The 21,520-nt window shown below is 37.7% G+C and overlaps 1 protein-coding gene across 1 annotated transcript in view; it reads right to left on the minus strand.

Moving 5' to 3' along the window:
• DNAH9 (dynein, axonemal, heavy chain 9) overlaps positions 1-21,520 on the minus strand; it is a 273,404-nt gene that overhangs the window by 201,408 nt on the left and 50,476 nt on the right. Inside the window, exons 18-22 of the mRNA XM_004684583.1 lie at positions 12,185-12,407; positions 11,425-11,591; positions 3,429-4,299; positions 1,278-1,408; positions 829-955 (exon numbers count right to left, since the gene is read on the minus strand). Of these exons, the coding sequence (XP_004684640.1) occupies positions 829-955; positions 1,278-1,408; positions 3,429-4,299; positions 11,425-11,591; positions 12,185-12,407 (1,519 nt within the window). The remainder of the gene's footprint in view (positions 1-828; positions 956-1,277; positions 1,409-3,428; positions 4,300-11,424; positions 11,592-12,184; positions 12,408-21,520) is intronic.

A 21,520-nucleotide genomic window follows, 5' to 3' on the forward strand; every position in this document is an offset into this window, starting at 1 on the left:
GAAGAAGGGGGAAAAACTAAAGGAGTATAGAGCATAGAGTAGAGACATCAGCCTTCCCTCCTATCAGTCATTTTAAAATTAAGGCCTACAGATGGGAACAGATTAGAGAAGGGTAATTATGGTTAAGACATCATTTACAAAGTAGCATCAAATACAAAGTCCTGAGAAATGCAAATTTTCTAGCCCTGAAACTGTGAAACCTGAAATCTGAAAAATGACTGCATTAGGGTCTAGGAATCCATGTAATTCTGATGAATGCATACGTTTGAGAACTGCAGTTTATGGTTTCAAATACCAAGACTTTTATAAATGAAAGTGTGTCACAAAGAAGTGATATGCCCAATATCTATGTGGCTAATAAGTGTTTACAACCAGGGAACAGAGCACCAAGTCTTGGGTTATTCATATGTGTTCTTTTCATGACACCACCCAATATCCAGTTAGTAGTTCCAATCTTACTTCCCTATGGAAATTGTAAACATAAGTTTTAGCTGCTCTTTACTGGATCTCTCAGTAGAATCAGCAGAATCAGATCAAAGGTGTAGCCCCTTTCACCAGTGCCTCAAGCTTTCTCCAATTCTACCTCAGGGAGTAATGGTCAATGGTGGACAGGAGGACACTCTGAGAAGCAGTGATGGTGGGAATGAAGAAAAGTGTAGGGGGAGGCATAATGCTTGCTGATGGCAACACTCACCTGAAGTAGGCCCAATGTCGGTGAGAGGAGGCATAAAGAGGACCTGAAACTCTCCTGCTGGGTATGCCTCAGTCTTTTTGGGCATTTCTAAGCCTTCCCTCCAACACCCCCTCCCCCCGTTCCTCCAAGCTTACCTGTTGTGGTACTGTGCCATTGGAAAGGATATCTAATAGATCAGAAGATGAGAGAAAGTAAAACCTAGGGAAGGCAAGCCTTTTGGTATCCAGATACTCTGCCAGGGCCTTCTCACACAGGTATAATCTGAGGGCATAGATAGTTTCATAAGTTAGTTTGCTTGGACCTACATGCACAGATATATTACCCAAATGCAAACATGAGCCACATATGGAATACATATGGAAATCAGTGTAAGACACATATGGCTATTTGCAGACATACAACTACACGTATTTATCAGAATAAACACTTCTAATGAGATTCTCATCACTCAAATACACAGCAAATTAAGTCACACACACCAGACACACTCAGGCAGTTAAATAAATATCTCCAAATAAGGGATGGGGTACAGGAGGAAACATTGACTTCTCTGTTACAAAAAGGACAGCAAGTAAATCATCACCTGCTCTGAATATCTTCCAATTTTTCATAAAGGCCTGATTTGTTGGTGGCTTCTACTACATTTGGAGTTTTCTGAGCAGCATAAGCTAGCTCTTTGAAGTCAATGTCAATGCCTTCAAATCTTTTAGAATCCTACCAATGAAAAGAGGAGGAGATTAACTACCATTCTTCTCAATTCCAAAAGCTTCCCTTATGAAGCAAATCAGAAGCAGATTGTCCTAGGTCCTCAGATGCCCATCCTGGAGATTAAACTCAAGGAAGAAAATACCTTTAGCTTAAAACTGCAGCTCTAAAGTATTTTAGTCTTAAAATCCCTGTACATTTAAAAAATGATAAAGGAGTACAAAAAGCTTTAATGGGGCCCTCCCTGGTGGCGCAGCAGGTTAAAGCGCAGCACTAAGAAGCTAAAACCACTTCAGCATGAGTTCAATCCCCAGCCCTGAAGGTGACCCATATGGTGCAGCAGACCTCTCCTGACCCACCCGCTGCTCCCCTCAGCAGTGTAATTCATCAGCCCGTTCTGGTCCCCACTCTGTGTCTGGTGAGGCCTCTCGCTGCCCCTGCAACTCTGGAAAATGCCACTGTATGCTAATGGAAAAAATGAAAATAAAAAAGGCAAATATATTTTAGAATTGGTATTCAGATAGTTTGAGCTTGAGGATCCCCTGAGAAGGTTTCAGGGACCCTGCTGGGGTGACATGAGACCCACCTCTCCTTTGGGAGCTGTTGTCATAAAATATGTAATTCTTAATAGAGGAATCCATGTTTGTTATGGGCCCATGCTAAAGATGATATAACCAAAGTAGCTTTTCCTCATCAAATGTAACAGTGTATCAACATTAATTAGATGTCATCATTTCTCCCAAACACACATAGTCACAGAGTTAATGAAATGATTGAGACAATAATATATGCAAAGTGCTTTAGCACAATACCTGGCACCTGAGAAGAGCATGTGGCAGTATTATTGCATAACAACAATCATACAGAATGTGTTACATGCACTGTTTTAAAAATTTAATTCATTATTTTGATTATTTCTGATTGAAGTTGCACTGCATTATGACATTAGATGGGTTTCGGGTGTGCAACATTATACGCCAATGTCCCTCTATAGGATATTAAGATCTTCAGCGCTATTCTAATGAGCTCCTGAAGTAATGTCAGCCCCAGTCTACATATGAGGACACTGAGGCACACAGAGTTTAAATATTTTGTCCAAGTTCCTACCGCTGCAAATGAGGAAGTTAGACGTTTGCTAGCCAGTCTGTTCTGGACCTGTGGGAGCCCTGCTTTTCTCCCAAGATTTAAAAATATGAAAGCAAAGTAAATTTTGCTTATTCAATGAGATATTATGTTCCAGTGGGGGAAAAAAAGAGAAGTATAAAGACTACAAAAATATCAGACAAAAAATGTTCAAATGAAAAGAAAATTGAAATTATACAGAGTAATGATGTAAAAATATGCAGATATGTGAATGAAAGTTGAGAAAAATTCACAATGACTGAAAACTAGTTAGAATATAAGTTATACATTCTGAAACATAATAATGTTTATTGTTATATTGTTTACTGCTATAATGTTTATATTGTTTACTGTTATAATGTTATATTGTATACTGATAATAATGTTTACTGCTATATGGAGAGGGGGGATACAAGTTAACAGCATGTTAATTAGGACAAATTAGAAGGGGCAGAAAAATTCATTGTTGAGTATTTAGCTGCAGACTGGGATTTAGCATGTGGCACAGGTCAGGGGTTAACAGAAAGACTCAAGGGTGAGAAAGAACTTGAATTCACCTGAAATAACACTCACATCCCACCACTACCTGTAATGCAATCATCTGGGGAGCAACCATAGCAGCTCATTCCAAATGTTATAGCTAATGCTGTTGATCTCCTGGCCATGTATATTTATGTTTTAAAATCAGTTTCTGCTTTCTTTTTCCTACTCATATAGGAACAAATTGACTGGCTTGCATTTCACCTTTTTTCTTTTACATGACTTTTGGTGGCTTGTAAGGTCAACATTTGTTGCCAGAGTGAAGTCACGGCAGGCAGGCTGGGATGGGGAGGGGTGGTGCCTGGAGAATATAGGGAGTGCGTGATTAGCCCTTGATTCAAATAGACAAAGAGAGCAAAACAAGCACCTGGGGTAGCTGAGCCCGAATATCTTCAGATCCAATGAATATACTTTCCAGATGAGACCATGTGCGCTGTACATCAAACCAGATAGCAATGACAGCATCAGCAGTAGACAGCTTCTTCTGCCAGCCTGACACTTCCTCCAGGAAGAAAGCAATGTACTTAGACATCATCAGGTTCTGCAGCTGGACTTGGTTATCCTCCAGAACCTCAATGAGGTCCTCGTCAGACCGCAGTAAGGGGACATTAGTCCGGGCATGGGGATCGTACTGGAACTCCATGCCTGCCCAGGTGGTCTGCAGCTCATTCAGGGTCTTCTCCATACCCATCTCTTTCACAGCTTTATCCACAATGCCCCGGACCTCGTCCTCAAAGTGGTGCAGCTGGAGCTGCAGGAGGTGTGCCAGAGTGGTGCCCTCATCCATAGCGAAGCTCACACCTGTGGCCTGCATCAGCTGCCTCCAGTGCCGCTCCCGGATAGCTGGATTCTGCAGCTCAGCCACTGCCCTCAGGGAAGTCAAGGTGTTCGATACAGTGCTCTCCAGGCCTGTGAATGCATCCCAGACCCTGACCTCCTTGTCGAGGCTCCGGATCTGCCTGGCAAACCGTTTACACTCCAAGTCCATGGTTTCCACATTGATATCCCTCCATGGAGTGCTCTCCCAGGCGTGGATACTGGAGGTCACCATCCCAATTGTGTCCCACAGCTCCTTCAGCTGGCAGACCTCCTTCCTGCACTGCCTCAGTTGCTTGTAGTCAGGAACATTGACTTCAAATAAGCCAGCAGATTCAGAAATAGAGGCCATGATAGATTCCATCTGTTGGATCTCAAGGTGTCTGGCATCCAGCATTTGATGAGGATCAATGCTATCAAACCTACAAACACAATGCATTCCTTCTGTAAGTCCAGCTCTCAAAGGCTCATTTCTTAGAACATTCAAAATAACACCAGTTCAAATCTTTTTGCAAGCTGAGTATTCCAGCAAAGAACAGTAACTTTCAACAACGCTTGAAGAGAAAAGATTCAGGATAAGTTGGAGTGGGAATACTTGCATCTTTCACCTTTCTCAACCCTTTGTTCATGCCTGCTTTAGATTATGCTCCCACTTGATGGTTTTGAGACTATTTGAGAAAAAGAGCATGGTCATATTACTGCAGTCTTTGTAAATCCAAAGCTCCTACAAGGACCTACTAGGGGTGGCTAGAATAAGTAAGGAGCTGACACTTAGGAATCCTCTGACCCAATCCAACATTGTTCTCTTTAGGCCAGTTGCTCTCAGTCTTGATTGAATACAAGAATCTCCTGGGAGCTTCAAATGATCTCTATGCCCAGTCTGCTCCCGAGTCCAATTAAATCATCAGAATTATTGAGTTGGGACCTAGGAAATGGTGGTTTTTTTTTTTTTAATTTCTGGTGGTGGGGGGTGGGATTTGAATGTGCCAGGGTGATTCCTTTGTCTGTGGTGATGCTCACACTGATGATTGGCATTCCTTTCAGGTAACTGTGGCTCCAAGTTTGAGGACCACTGATAAGGGCCATGAGCACTGAAAGCAACACCCTTACCAAAATTCTTTATCACTGCTATGGCTCGACTTAGTGCTTCAAGTTAGTCTCCTCATCTTCTCAATCCCTATCTAAGCTGTCCCTGATGTCCTGCTATCTCCTAGGGACACATGCCTGCATTTGACTCCCATAAGCACCAAACATAGCTTACCATTTTAGTTTCTTCTCTCCAATGTCTGTGACATGTACACACTGCTTCTGATCCTCCCCAGTGTAACCTACCACATAGTGTCCCACATCCCGACTTCTGCACCAGACACAGCCTTTCCTCCACTGTAAGCACTCTCTATACAAAGGATCCATATGGGCAAATAACATTTCTTCAATCAGAAGCACCCATACCCAAATGTTCAAGGAGCTTCTCATTTTTCTCTCTTCATTTTCCTCTAGCCTTTCTCCTCCTGACCTTCTCAGGTTTTCCTGTTCCTGTGTTCTTAGAGGGCTTGGTATTGGAGGTGCCATGACTGAAGGGTGAATAATATGTTTCTTGAAAGTCAGAACAAAGCATCACAGGGTTTATTACCTATCAAGGGGAAAGTTGAGAGGGAATGAGTGACTGGAGAACTGACCCTTTCCTTCCAACTAGTGTGTGTATGTGCTAACATGCATATTGGTCAGTAGAATAGGAGGGGAGAGATAAATGCCTATTCTCTCAGTTGTCATTAGAAATATTTGACTTAACAGACAGAATATAATTCTAATTAAAGTCATTTACCTGAACTGCTTACCTTGTAAGCCTAATTCCCAGGCAACACAATAACAATTGTACATACTATTAAATTAGTGTCAGATTAACTCTGATGCTTGTTATGTTTGATTCCCACTCATTCCATTTAATATTTTTGGCTCATGTGCTTTGGCTATGAATTTACATTTCAAGATACTGAGAGTGAACATCATTGCATATCTTTACTGTACTCTAGTTCTCAAGTGTTTCAGGATGGACCGTGTGATTGGAATTCTCAAAATGGCCCTTTGTATATACAAAGAGCTTTTGTGCCCCCACGAAAGCTGTGGAAAAAGAACTAGAAGGAAGGAAATGTAATATCTACTTAGCAAGTGGCCTAGCAGGAAAGATTACCAACCATGAATGGTCCTCCTGCTTACTCTTCAGTTCCAAAGATTAATTGTTAGCTTGTAGTTCTCTTTTTATCTGAACTAGAATGAACTTGAAAAGTAAACATAGTATCTTGATGATAGTGCGAGATCTATAAAATTCAGACAAATGCTAAATGCCACATTCTCTCTGCATTATTAAGGAATATAATTCAGGAATAACTGAGTAGGTCAGATAAGCTACCGAATGTTTGGGGGATATGCACAGATAATAGTAAATGATCCTTCTAACCATTCTTTCCTCAGCACATATGAACATCCTTAAATCAATATTGTTTATTCAAGCATGTAGGTTATTATTTGTTAAAACTACTCCAAACTTTACCCTGTGGCATAATTTTTGTTTAAAGTTTACTCTGTTGACAGTAATTATCTATCGTTGAACACAACATTAGAGTTACTTTGGCTGAAGTAGTGAAAGGAACCTGTAGACATGAGGACAGGCAACCCTCTTCCCATTTCAAAACTCTTGTGCAAATTGTCAGAATATTCATCTGATTTATGTGCCTAATAAACTTGAAGCAGTACTCCAAACCTTGTGGGAACAATACAGTATAAGAACAAGAAAGTAATAGGAGGAAAAAGGGTGTAGTAAGTCTTTGAAATTGAAATAGTAATGCAAAAGTATTTTAATCTAAAAGAGAAATGCCTGGAAAGCCTGGGTGAATAAAACCATAATTAAGAGAAGTGGAAATGCAGTTCACATCTATGTGATTTTGAAAAAGTAATTGATTCAGGCCCAACCCAGACATGAGCACCAAGAAAGAGAGAGGGATAAATTGACTTAAATTGATTCTTAGGAAGCTAGGCATCAATGTTAACCTCAGCACCAGGGCTGTATATGCAATGAATAATGAAACACCTCCACTTGGTACAACACAGGTATCATAAAAGTTAATATGGCCATCTGAACTTGTGATCCTTTGTTCTTTCCAATTTTTTTGTGATTCTCATCTCAGTGAGCAGTGGGACAGGACCACCTTCACCTACTTGATCAAAATGCATTTTTTTTTCTAGAATCGCCTCTCTCCTCATTTCTCATATTCAATCTTGCTGATTCTCCCTCCCAAGTCTCTCTCCAATCCATTCTATTCTATCCATTCTCATGGCTACTGCTTTAGTTTAGTCCTACAACTTTTCACCTGAGCTACTGTAATCATTCTTCCATGGAGAACACAATCTTGAAGTTGTCTCATATTATGTTATTTGTGGCCACAAAGAATGGTATTGACATTATGTAGTTCTCATATTTAACCTCAGAGGTTGATCATGGTCAAAACCTGGTCACGTGGACCATCTCCCATTCCTGCAGTCCAAACATAGACACATGCAGTTCTCCAGTTATTTATCCATTTTTAGCTTTCTGCAACTTTGCAGGATCTGCTTCCTTTGCCCAGAATGTACTTCATTTTTTCTCCAAATGTCTAATTCTCATTTTTTCCATTGCTATCTTCTATAGATAGTGCAAACTATCTTCCTGTGGGAATTAAAGTTTTTGCATAATGCACTACTCACCTTTGAAATGGTCTCTGGGGCTCTAAGTCCTTGAGGTCCAGAATGTATTTTATCTTAAAGTTCTAGAACAACTCATTTTTAAATTGAAATTGTCATGCAAAAGTAGAATTCCTATGTCTACTGCTGAGACCACAAACTTTTTTATGCCATGGATGCCTGAATCATGAGTGAGTCATGAAGAAGAGGGTCATGCTGAACTAATGATATATCTTAGGGTGCTGATATGTCTTTGGGAGAGTTGATGGTTAATACAACTCTTCTACAGCAATTGAAGTGACACAGATACTGTATAAGCCAAGGAAGACTTTTATGTCTCCTGCATTGGGTTATTGAAGAACTGCTTTCTCTATAGAATCTTGTTGTCAACTGGTCAAAATTATTAATGGTATCTTTTGAGCTGGAGCTCATAGTAATTAATTGTTTTGGTTAAGAAACCCCTGGATTACCTTGATCTTGATGTGGCTAAGATTGTATATAGTGGCATCATTCCTTACATCAGGAATTAAGCTTATGCTTAAGGTGAGAAAGACTCTTCTAGGTCAGAAAAACCAAACAAGATAATGGTGGAAATGTGGAACATTCCTTCCATTCAAGGGGAGAATTAGTTTGTAATTTTAATAATAGCGGAAAGTCCTTGAATCTAAATATGATGATTTGGCAATTACTGAGAAGTATGAGCACTCAGCTAGGAAAATGCTGATAGAGCATAAAGTTAAGAAGTACAGGAGGATGTAAAACTTGACCAGGACATGAAGAAAGAAACTCAACCCAAGCAACCTCACTTCACCCTGCACCTGTCAGACTACAAGTGCCTAATGAGTTACTCACTTTCTTTTCCTTCCTCAAAGATTGATGTGAGCTTAACCGATAGTCTAATCAGGAAAAGAAGTTCACATTCACAGAGGAATGGGTCAACATCTTACAATTGCATATGGTATAAAAATGAAGGAACCAGAATTAAACTCATTTGCCACATACAGCACCTACAGTTTTTAAATGCACACAACACTAACAAAACAAAATATATGAGTTGACTCTCATAAGATTTCTTCAGCAATAAATCCACAACCCTGCTCCAGTTTTGATAGTGTTCTTGACAAGGAGAGAAACATATCAAAATTGCAGTAATGTTTGGTTTCTACACTACTGTGAGCAGTTCTTTTCATATTCCTTGTAAAGATTCATCTGCATGTCAAATTAACAGATGTGAATTTAGAAAACCCAGCTAAGAGTAGCGATATCTTCACAGCCAACAAATACAAGTACTAAGAAAGAAAAGGCAAGGCAGCTATGAAACTAAAAAACAACAACAGCTGATCAATGTACACAAGTGGTGTAACTATGAAGAAGGGTTATCAGGTTTCCAACAGACATACAAAAGCACATCAGCCAAAGAGTATTATTTATTTTCAAGCAGTCTCAGAATTCTGTTTGGAATATATTTCATGAAACATTTTTTAAATTCTTTTTTTGAATTTTTCTTAAGAGACAGTTGATGCAGAGATATTAGTGTCATATTTTTATGTCTGCTACTATTGCTAGGTTGTTATTAACATTAAGAAATATTACCCAGTTTGATAGCCCACTTCTTTTACCAGCTTTGGCTGTGAATGATCAGTCTTGAATTTCAATCACTCAATTACATGCCTAAGGAAAAGTCAATAGAATGTGTTCAGACTCTGAAGGAATAGGCCCAAAAGGATTTTTGGTGGTGTGTTAAGCAATAGATGTTTCTTTGGAGCAAGGGTATAGTCGTAGGCAATAATTTTAAAGAGATAAAGACTCATTTGGAGTTATGTGCCCTGGAATGATTATTTAAAAAGAACCAGTTATCTTATCTAAGGAGAGCAATCAAACTTAGCTGTACACTGGAATCACCTGGGAGTTTTGTAACATATCAATGCTCAGGTCTCAACCCCAGAGAGTCTGATTTAATGGGGCAGTGAGACAGACCAGACATTAGAAATTTTAAAAGCTCCCCAAGTGATTCTCAAATGCAGTCCAAATGGTGGCACAATTCTTTAAAGTCATATGATACACACACACACACACACACACACACATATGTATACACACACAAAAACAAAATATAAATGCATATGTATATGTACACATATGAATATATATATTCATATACATTATACACAGTTTACATATCTGTCCTTGTTTGCCTCTTAAGAGTCTACCCATCTCTCTCTCTCTATTTTTTTAAGACTTAGTTTATTTATTTATGTATACAAGAGCAGGGGTGTAGCCTAGAGGTGTGGGGTCTGGGGCAGTGAGAGGATTCACCAGAGATGAAGTGGGGAGCAGAACAGGCAAACTGACTGAAATACACTGCTGAGAGGAGCCATGGGTGTGGCAGGAGAGGCCTGCTGTGTCATGTGAGTCAGCTCTCTGGTCGGAGATCAAACTCATGATACCTTGGCTGCTGATAACTTAAAAAAATAAGTCTCAGTGCTGAGACTTAATCCCTAGTGTCTCCAGGAAGGCCCTTAACATTCTCATGTTGTTCTCTTTAGCCCCAAGTATAATGTTTTGGAGATAACAGTTAATTAATAAATATTTGACAAATGAATAATAGAAATAGGTAGGCCTCTATTGTATGTCAGCTTGGGTCCCAGTTTTCCCAATACAGAAGGATTTCCTGCATTTGGGACTTATAATGCTGACAAACCAGAATGGTTGGTTGCTCTAGTGTCAGACACTAAATGCTTGCAAAGGTTATTTTTTTGATATCCTATCAACAACCTTTTGCAGTGGTTACTGTCATCAACCCTTTTTAAAGATGAGAAAATTCAAGTACAGAGATATTGAGTAGTACTGTAGACGTGATTAGGTTCTAGGCAGCCTGAATCCCAAGTCCATGTACTTAATCATTATCCTAAATATATTTCCTTCCAATAAAGCTTGAGTTATTTTGTTTTGTTTATTGCTTTAATGAATATCTTCCAATGTAATATTTTTGTGGGTAACTTTTAAACAGGAAATGTTTCCTCAATCCTTATGTGGGACATTTTCCAATGGAAGATTTCCAAATTTATCTCTCCAAAACTATAGAGGAAACCTAGCAAGAAGCTCAGATAGGGAGACAGAAAGCAAATCCTAGAACTGGAATGAGGGGAGAGTACCCATTTCAGCTAGCACATCAGCAGACACAGTACCAACCAGAACCAATTGTTTTCCTGGTTGGAATTTCATTGCTGAGCAGTGAACCAGAACCAGAGGCCATTACTTCCCATTAAAGGAGTAGTCCCTGAGAAAGGAACCCACACATGTGGTTCTGTACAAATGAATGGTATTCCTCACCCTCTAGATGCTTTGCTTGCATAAAGAACCTTAATAATAAGTAGGGAGGTATCGGACACTACTAAGCAAAGAAACTACCCTTTGTAGTAAAGCCCTCACTCAAATGCTACCTTATACCGCTAAAAAACCTTCCAAATTTATTTTAAATTCCATCAACATTTTTTAAGCCAAAAAGATTCCACGAGAACTTAGAATACTAGTAGTTTAGTAAATGCTTAGTACTTTTATCACATATAACCCCTTTATAGACCTGGAGACACAGAAGCTTCTAGTCTTGTTTTTAAGCCAAGGTGTTTATATAATATCTGGTCACCTGTACTTATCTGACCAGGATAAGATTTCCTGCATTAGCACCATAATTCTAACCATTAGGGGGAAGAGTATTATCTAGTCTTCATCTGCTGAAAGAATAGACAAACTCAAAGGATAGATCATCAATGACTCAATGATTGTCACGTTTAAGGAAAGGAAACAGAAGTGGTGACTTGGGTCCATACCTGAAGGGGGCCTCTTTGTGGAATTGCTCCCAGAACTGTTGCTGTTCAGCATCGAAGGCTGTGCACCTCTGGCGGAGGAGAGTAACTTCATTTGCCTGCAGTGGGGCCACCTGCTGCCTCACAGTTATGGCCATCTTTTTTATGTTGTTCCATTTTTCTGGCAGCTCCTGCAAAGAATACCTCAGAGATAAACACACACTGTGCTCCCCTTTACCTGAAATCATCTGGACATACCCAGGTGTCTTCATCTCCACTCCACTGCCACGGTAGACATGGTGGTATTCTTTGCAGATTCTTTACAACACCCCTTCTTTGGCTTTTCTCCCTGGTCACACACTCTCCCAACTATCATGTACTTTTGACTCAACATGACCCTTATTGTCTTCATTCTCTAAGTTGGTAACATTCCAATAAAGAGTTCCTGGTTATTCTTTTATATTCTACATTTTTCTCATAGACCATTTTAATATCTTCAGTCCTGCTTTTATTCCTCCCAATCAAAAATTAGACTCCTCTTAATTTTGTGAGAAAAATATCTAACAGTTAATCCATATCAGTTCTTCCATATTATCTCTAGTATTATCTTGTTTTGTATTTATTGAGTTTCCAGAATGAGGTGGATCTTACAATGCATTTAGTTCTAACACATGGACCTGAGTCATCACCATATTCTGTTTTGATTACTTCACCACTTAACTGCACTCTGAAATCTAGAAACATTCTATTTCTTTTGTAAAGAAAACACAAATTTTGTACTGACCTCCAGCTGCTTGAACACTGTTTCTGGTAACTCTTGCTCATAGGTCTTCAGCAATTCAATAGTTTGCTTTAAAGGCTCAAACATCTCATCAGTGCTGCTCTGTCGCTCTTTAAGAGCCATAAGGTGTCCCATGATCTCAACCAATCCTTTGAAATCTCCTTTTTCAACTTTCTTGAGCAAACCACTCTCACTGTTTCTTATACACACTTCAAGGTCAGCCAAGCTAAGCAAAACAAACAAAATGTGAGGAAACTCTCTCTACTCCTCAAGAAGAACATTTAATTCCCCAACAAATTTCCCCCCCACTAATTGGAAGTAGATCACTCCTATGAAATCTCCCTAAATACCATAAAATCAGGAAGTAATAACCATTATTTTACATGCAAAAGATATGCATTCTCAGACCCAAGAAATAACCTATGATGGTGTATCAAGTAACCGATAAAACAAAAAGTAGCACTAAGATCTAAATCAAACAGAAATATTAGAAAAAATACAACCTGTATAGAAAGTAGCTTCAGGGAAGGCATTTGGTGGCAGCACTTCTGCTGCTTAGAATGCATGCTGTCTCTAAAGTGGCTGCTGCAAAACAAACACTATGCACTATTTATGCATTTTGCCTTTTGTGGTAAAAGTGAAAATCCTCTTTAGGATTCTTTCAGGTAACAAAAACAGGCACTAATGTAGGTCATTTGAAAAAATGAAGTGGTATAATGCAAGTTTTTAGAAAGCAGAGATGCTTGCATTGTGAAAAATTTTCATGCCCTCAGCAGTCTGTGTAGACTATACCCCGATGTCAAGAATATGATCCTCTTCAAAAAATCTTGAAGGACATGCTGAGAGCCCTCTAAGATGGAGACTCAGACATGACACACTAGTGAGATAACAGGTAAACTTAGAAAAGGTCTGGGGACTAGTTACTAGTCTACATTAATACTAACTTCTTGACAATTGTGCTATGGTTTTGATAATTATGTTGGTTATATAAGGTATTATTTTTCAGGAAAGCAGAGGGAAAGTAAAGTTGAACTTTTTGTAATAAACTTGTAACTCTTTTTTGTATTCCTGGAATTATTTCAAAGTGAAAGTTAAAAATACTGAAAAAAGCCATGATGGCCTTTTTCATATGCACTTCAAAATCATACACACTTCATCTTAATGTTTCACGTTATAAGTGTATAACAATGGCCAAGTCATTTAATATCCCTGTCTCAGTTTCTCCAGCTACAAGATAAGAAAAAATATTGCTGCTTATTGTGAGAGTTAAGTGAGATTCCATATTTAAAAATATTTGTTAAGCATCTATTGAAACCTATCACATCATGTTAAGTAGCAGATATAACTGAAAGTAGCACTAACATCTAGTAAAAAAACAGGATTGTTAGAAAAAGTACACAGTCTGTGATATAGCTAATAAATGATCCCTTGAATCCTTCCAGGTTCTGAGGATAGAATGATAAATAAGACTTTATGAAGCTTACATTCTAGTAGGAAAAATAAAAAGAAAAAATTCAATAAAATAAATTGCATAGTTTCACATAATGATCAGCATTAGGAGATAAGGGGATAGAAACTTAGGATAGGACTATTTTCTATGGAGTAGTCAGTGAAGGGCTTTGCATTGATGGAGGTGATAACTATAATGATGAAATGGAGTAACAGAAAGAAATGGGAAAAGAACTTTCCAGGTAAAACGATCAGCATGAATAAAGGAAATAAGACTGGATTAAGTTTGATATGTTTGAGGAAAAGGGAGAAAGTAAGGATGACAGAAGCATAAGGGGGTAGTATGCAGAGAGGAGAGACACTCTAAGCCCTTGTCGGCCATGGTAAGAAGTCCAGACTTATTCTAGGCATGAGAATTCTAAGTCAGAGAGTGGCACGATTTGACATTTTCAACAAGACCTATATCCAGAAAAGAACAAGTTTTATCTGGAGGTAGTGGTGATGACAGTGATAGTGGAATTGGTGGAGGGGGGACAAGAACAGGAGCCAGGAGGCCATTAGGAACTACAGTGGTTGTGCAGATGACAGAAAATATTGGCTTCAACCTGGATGGTTCACATGAAGAGTGGTCAGGTTTAAAATAATTTTGCATATGGAGACAATAGGACTCACTGAAGGATTGGGAGAGAGAGGTGGGGAAATGAGAGAAGTCAATAGTGACTTCTTACAAGAGGCAAGTGATGATGCCACTTAAAAAGATGGGGAGAAATTAGAAAGACTCATCTTTGTGGGGGGCAGGACAGGGAGAGGAAAAGTTTTAAAACTTTTTAAAAAGTTAGATTTGAAATGCCTCCCAGACACTAACCATGTAAAGGATGTATATATGAGGAAATTTAATGTAAGTCTAGAGTTCCTGAGGGATGGGGCAAGAAATATAAATTTGATAGTTATTAGCACACAAATGTACTTGAAGTGGCCAGCTACTTATCACTCAGAATACATCTGTAGAAGGAGCAGAAAGTACAGGGCTGGGGTTTCAGGAACTCTTAATATTTTGAGGTCTAGATGTGGAGATGATCCCTGTTGAGGACAACAAGGAGGAATGTCTAGCCAGCAAGACAAAAGGAAGATAAAATATGAGAGATATCATGAAAGCTACAGGAGAAACTCATAACATAATCTTAAAATATATGAAAAAAAAAAGACAGAGTTGAAAAAAGAAATTCCACCTTCAAAGTGCTAGTTTAACACAATTATTTCAGTAATTGATAAATCAAATAGATCCAAAGATGGAGTGAATATGGCTAAAACAAGTTTGTTCAAATAAATGTGCATGGAACATTATACCCAGCAACTATATAATACACATTCTTTGAAAATGTGCACAAAGCATTTATAAAAACTGACCATACTGAAACTTAGAAAGCAAACTAAAACAAATTTCAGAAGCTTATTATTACATATATCACATTCCCTGGCCACAGTACAATTGTTAGAAATTAATAACAAGAATATAGTTAGAAAAATATATATAAAGATATATGAATATTTTAATATATGTAAAACACATAATGGATATTAAACATAGTTAGACTAAATATAATAAGAATATTGTCAATAGAGAGTTGTGATTTGGAAAAAATTATACTTAGAGGATTACTTATAACTTTCAATGTTATATTCAAAAGGACAGAGGGCTGAAAGTTAATAACCAAAGCATCCATCTTAAGTTAGCCAAGGAACAAAAACAAACCCAAAGAAAGTAGAAGGAAATAATAAACATCAAAGAATGAAGTATTCCAATAGAAATCAAATTGTAATACAGGATGAATGGGTGCATAAGATTGTTCTTTACAAATCTCTGACAAGATTAACCAATTAAAGATGCCAGAAAGCACAAAAGAAAATGAACAGAGGTGAGAAGAGGGACATAATCATAGGTTTTGGAGAGATTAAAAATAAGAGCATATTGGGACCTCTCTGGTGGCGCAGCAGGTTAAAGCACAGCACTAAGAAGCTAAAGCCACTTCAGCATGAGTTCGATCCCCGCCTGCCCCAGAGGTGACTACATGGCGCTGCACACCTCTCCTGACGTGCCCACTGCTCCCCTCAGCAGTGTACTTCATCAGTAGGCCTGTTCTGCTCCCCACTCTGTCTCTGGTGAATCCTCTCACTGCCCCTGCACCTCTGGCCTGTACCCCAGTTCTGTATGCATAAATAAATAAATCTTTTAAAAAAGAGCATATTATAAATTGTATAACAATAATTTGAAGATTTACACGAAATAGGTATACTCCTAGACAAGTATGACTTACAACGGAATAGAAAATTTTAATATTCCTACAACCATTAGAGAAATTATTAGGTAAAAATCTTGCCACTAAGAAAATAGCCCAGATTGTTCAACAGGAGATTTAAATCAAACCTTTGAGGATCAGAAAATTTCAACTTACATGAAGTCTTCCAGAGAATAAACAAGAAATTGGATTACTTCCTAACTCATTTTACAGACCCAGTGAAACCACATAGCAAAAATCAGACAAAGGCAATATAATAAAAATTGAAAGTCAATCTCAATCTGAAATGTAGATGAACCAGTTACAAAAAAAAAAGGCAAACAAAATCAGCCAATGGATATATTGAAAAGGATAACACTTTCTGTTAGATTTATCTTGGTAAAGCTAGGTTGTTCTAATATTAGAAATGAAATAATATATTCACCATTTTAATATTGAGGGTGGAAAACAAAATTAATAAAATTGATAAAATTTTATATCAATTTATACTAAATCCACTTACTAAATTAAGCAACAGAAGGGAAATTCTTTAATCCCATAAGGAAAACACGCAAGAAACTCACAGAAAATATTATACTTAGTAAGGAAACATTGAAAGCATTCCCTTTAAGATCAGGAATGAGACAAGGATAGTTGTCATCAGCACTTTATTCAACACCATACTGCAAGTCAGTGTTGGAAGATAAGAAATCTTAAAATGCATTTTTTAAAAACAGAAAATAAAACTTTCATAGATGTGTGATGACAAGTGCATATAATAAATCTCTCAGAGTATTCAGATAAATTATTAGAATAAATAAGTTAATTTAGCAGAGTTGCTTGATAAAAAATCAATGTACAAAAATTAACTTCACTTTTACAGGAAATATGACTTTAAAGTATCATTTATAGTAGAAGTGAAAATATATACCGAAGACTAAATCTCAACAAAAACACACAATTTATTTTAAAGGTAACAATTACAAATTTTCATTGAAAGACATTAAAGATATAGATAAATGCAGAGAGAACATGTACTAGGACAAGAATACTCAACATTTTAAGATGACAGTTCTCAAATTGATCAATAGTTACTGCAAGTATAACCAAAATCCCAATGGAATTTTTTCTTATGTCATCTGATTAATAAGGGCAAAGAATTGTTGAGACATTCTGAATGAAAGTGAACAAAGAAGGGACTAGCTCTGTCAGGTATCAATATTTATTACAAAGCAATAGTAATTAGGACTGGGTCATATTAACGCACATCAGATAAGGGACTACTGAAAGTGAAAGATAAAACTAAAAAGTTTATAAAAGGATCTAAGAAACTATCATTTGGATCTCAGGACAAGGAACAATTTCAACAAGAAAGAAGGAAAAGATGCTTTTTTGGGGGGTCACATTAAAATGAAGAAGAATTTATCAAAATATACCATAAATGTGAAAATACAGGTCATACAATAGGAGACAGTATTTGTAATATAGACAAGCAAAAAGAGGATTACATATAGAATGTGTAAGTAATATCTAAATATTAAGTAGGAAAAATAAAATTCAACAAAAAAGGAAAAAAGTACAGAAGAGGAAATGTAATGGATCCCCAAAATTATAAAAATTTGAGTCACTTTACTTATAACTAAGAGTAGTGCAAAATAATTTACTCTCCTCCTCCCCAATGAGATATATCACTAAGCCTCCATAAAGATGTGCAGCAGAGAAGAATTTGGCAATACCAAGAAGTGTTGAGAATGTGGGAGTACAGGAGTTTTTACATATGGCTGCTCTACTTTAGAGAGAGTTAACATTTTTATGTAATCTCCTTGATCCAGAAATTCCACAATTAGCAAATACTGCAGCAGAATACTTTCCTGGGCACACCATGATTCAGGTATATAAGTACTCAAAGCAACAATGTTGATAGTAGCAAAACCATGTGAAATATAACAACATTACTAATACTACAAAACCATCTGAAATTACACATCAACCACCAAATGGACCGATAAATTGTGGTATATTCAGGTAATAGACTATTGTACAGTAATGAAAATGAATGAACTATAAATAGTCAACATTGGTGGAATCAAATATAAAACTAAGCGAAAGAAACAGACATAAAATGTATAGTGTCCAAATGTTTCATTTTCATAAAGTTTTAAAATGCAAATATATATACATACATACATACATATGTATTACATTATAAACAACCACAATATATAGTGATAGATTTAATAGCTATATCTATATCCAAGAAGCCATGGTGAAAATAATGGGAAGGATTATGTCACATTTAAGGTACCAGTAACATATAGCAGGGAGAGAGTGGGATTTGATCAGAAAGGAGTATATGAAAAAAATTAAAAAAATAGCCAATGACCTGCTTCTTAGCTGGAAAATGCAAATGGATGGGTTGTTTTAACCATTTTTTTTGCTAAATTATATATATGCTATTTGTTATAACTTTTTTGTAGAGAGAAAGTATAAAATATGAAGACGTAGAGAAATCAAATATAGATAACTTTTTTGGTAGAATTTTGCAGTGAAGCAAGACACACAAATTGGTGGTGCAGTAGGAAGAACTTCCAAGGTCAGCTTTCTCTTTTTTAAAGATGATAAATATGACAACACATTTCATGCTGCTGAGAATGTGTGAAGGAAAAAATTGACAATGTTGTTAATTGGGAATATTTAAACCTTTGAGTAGATAAGAATAGGGAGGTTGAACTTAGAAAAGCAGGTAGATAGTGTGGCTATCTGAACAAATGAGTAGTTGAATGTAAGCCTTCAACTGCAGACAGGTTGGTAGATTTCTTGGTAAAAAAAAAAAAAGTTAGTTCTCTTTTGATTGTTTCTAATTTTCTAGTAAAGTGAGGGACAAGGTAATAAGGCAGAGAACATATTTGGCTTTAAGTCAAGGTAAAAAGGAGTCCAAGAGAGTTGAAAAGCATCTGCAACAGTCTGCAGGATTTATTTGAATTTTATAGTCATGAATTTAACATAATACAGATCAGAAGACTGGTTTCTCTTTTCTTCATCAGAGATAAATTGTTCAGATGCAAAGAGTTGAGTTTAAAGATGGGACCAAGAATGGGGAACGAGGGTGAATGGCACTGAGAAAGTGTCAGGGCCAATGAAATGGAAATTCGAATGGGTTTGAGGAGTTTTGCCTGGCAGGATTGCCAAGAAAGTGAGCTGGAACACCAGGTCATGGGCAAAGAATGGAATGCTTAAATCCCTGATGTTGAAGGAAGAACAATTACTCTCACATTTCTCCTTTTGTCCATCAAGGGCACAACTAGAAGCAGGTAATAGAGGTATAGTGGAGGGAAAGAGCAGTAGAGTTAGGTCACAAAATTAAAAGGTAGAATGGAGACGCCATATGATGCTGGGTCACTGAGGATGATCATCAGCAGGTGGGTCTAAAGCAAAGCTGACCAGAGACAAGATTTGTATTGATGGAAGAATGACTAAGAGCTGGATAGATGACTATCACAGGGGTAAGGGACCCTTGTCTGGTGGACTTTGCTGTAGCAGAACTGGGCATTTTTTTTGGAGGTGGGCAGTGTTGAAATGGTCTGAAAGGAACACAAAGATCAAGAATCTCTATCTCTGGGTCAATGGTAAGATATAGAAGAAAAATCAGCTATTTTGTGTTGAGGGGAAAGGAAAGCAGTATCTTCAGAAGGGAGTCAGTTTTCAATTAAAGGAAAATGAAAATGAGAAAATATGAAGGGAGCAGTGAGTATTTGCTGTTGAAAGAGCCTGAAGTCTGGAGAAGAATGTAGGGGATGCTTTATGAGGGCAGGGGTTAAATCATACTAGAATATTAAGAGCTGAATGGGGGTGAGACTTTACATTATGCCATAGATTGAATGTATGTCCCCCACAAATTCATATGTGGAAGCCCTAACTATCCAATGTGATGATATTTAGAATTGGGTCTTTGGGAGATAATTAGGGGTTAGATGAGATCATGAGAAGAAGCCCTTATAATGGGATCAGTGGCCTTACAAGGAGAGGAAAACTCCCCTCTCTCCCAACTCCCTTTCTCTGAATAAATTCAGGAATGAATTTATTGTTTAAGCCATTTTGTTATAGTAGCCTAAGCTGACTAAGAGAGATGATAAAACAAACAAAAAAGGTTGTACTTATATCAGTAAATGAAGTAGAAAAAAGTCAAGGTGGTTTAATACTGCCCTATTTAGGGAAAATGACATATTTACATGGTCCATAATAGCTACTCAATCATAGTTTTCATTTTTCTTGTTATTTTTATTTTATATAAACCTTGAGAACACAGTAAAACATGCTGGAATATAGTAAAATCACCAATTTATGAGTCACTAACTGATAAAACTGGAAAACAATGTAGAGGTATCCAGGCCTACCATTTTCAGGAAGAAGACAAGGATTCAGGCCTCTTAACTATGTTATCATATTGTTGGATCTGGAAAAATCTTACTTGGGTGGAGATGTATATGTCAGCTACTGTCACTCAGTCTTGTTTTAACTGTATTTCTATATTTCTCTGACATTTGGTATCTTGCTGGCCCTGAGGGGACATGCTAGCTAATTCCTAGAGATAGCAAATGATTCCCACTTGAGCATACCTTTCATGAGCCAATCAATCCAGAACTCTTATGCCCCTATCTCCTCTATCAGACTCTCAGGCACTGCCCTATTCTCTTCTGCCATAATCATACCAGAACCAAATAACAGATAACTGAGGACCTTCTCCATGCCCCAGAATCTGCAGAAATTAGTCAAAGTAGCAGGCTAGCCTGTTTGCCCTATCTTGCCCATTTCTTCTTGTAGAAACCACAACAAGAAGCTCTTGATAATATTTTCCTTTCACTCTTCTGCCTCCTGGCCTACTCTGGTGCTTCCCCGCATTGTCCTGCATGTTGTGGTGTCTTGTCTTGTGGCCTATGGATATAACAAATTATTTTTTCTATGACAGTTGTCTCTTATTGACTCTCTCTCTTGGCCTTGCCATACCCAAATATACAACTTGAAATGTGCTCCTACATCCTTAGATTCCAGACCTACAAATGGTGAGGGACGAGATGGCAGCTGCCCCTCTCAGCAGTGTTCCATTCGCCATCTCAAATCCTACCAGCACCTTCCCTTCTTGCCTCTTAGAAATTGGAAAAATGACTTCTCCTTAAACAACTCCTGAAAAGTCCTGTGTAAGCCATCTCCAACATGATTCCCTGAGATTTTTCTAGCAATGACCATAACTCCTGCAAAATATCTTGTTTTTTTTTTTAAGATTAATTTATTTATTTATGCATACAGAAATATAGTACAGGCCAGAGGTGCAGGGGCTGTGAGAATATTCAACAGAGACAGAGTGAGGAGCAGAAGAGGCAGACTGACAAAGTACACTGCTGAGGGGAGCAGCGGGCTAGTCAGGAGAGGTCTGCTGCACCATAGGGTTTACCTCTGGGGCCAGGGATTGAACTCATACCGAACCGGCTGCAGCCAGCTTGCAGTGCTGCATCCAAATCCATTGCACCACCAGGGCGGGCCCACAAAATATCTTATAATTTATTTTTAGATAGACACATCCTCAACTTGGCCATTTCCTTTCTAGATCACTGAGCAA

Source organism: Condylura cristata, unplaced genomic scaffold (assembly GCF_000260355.1).
Source record: "Condylura cristata isolate star-nosed mole 26May11 unplaced genomic scaffold, ConCri1.0 scaffold00017, whole genome shotgun sequence".
Lineage (NCBI taxonomy): Eukaryota > Metazoa > Chordata > Mammalia > Eulipotyphla > Talpidae > Condylura > Condylura cristata.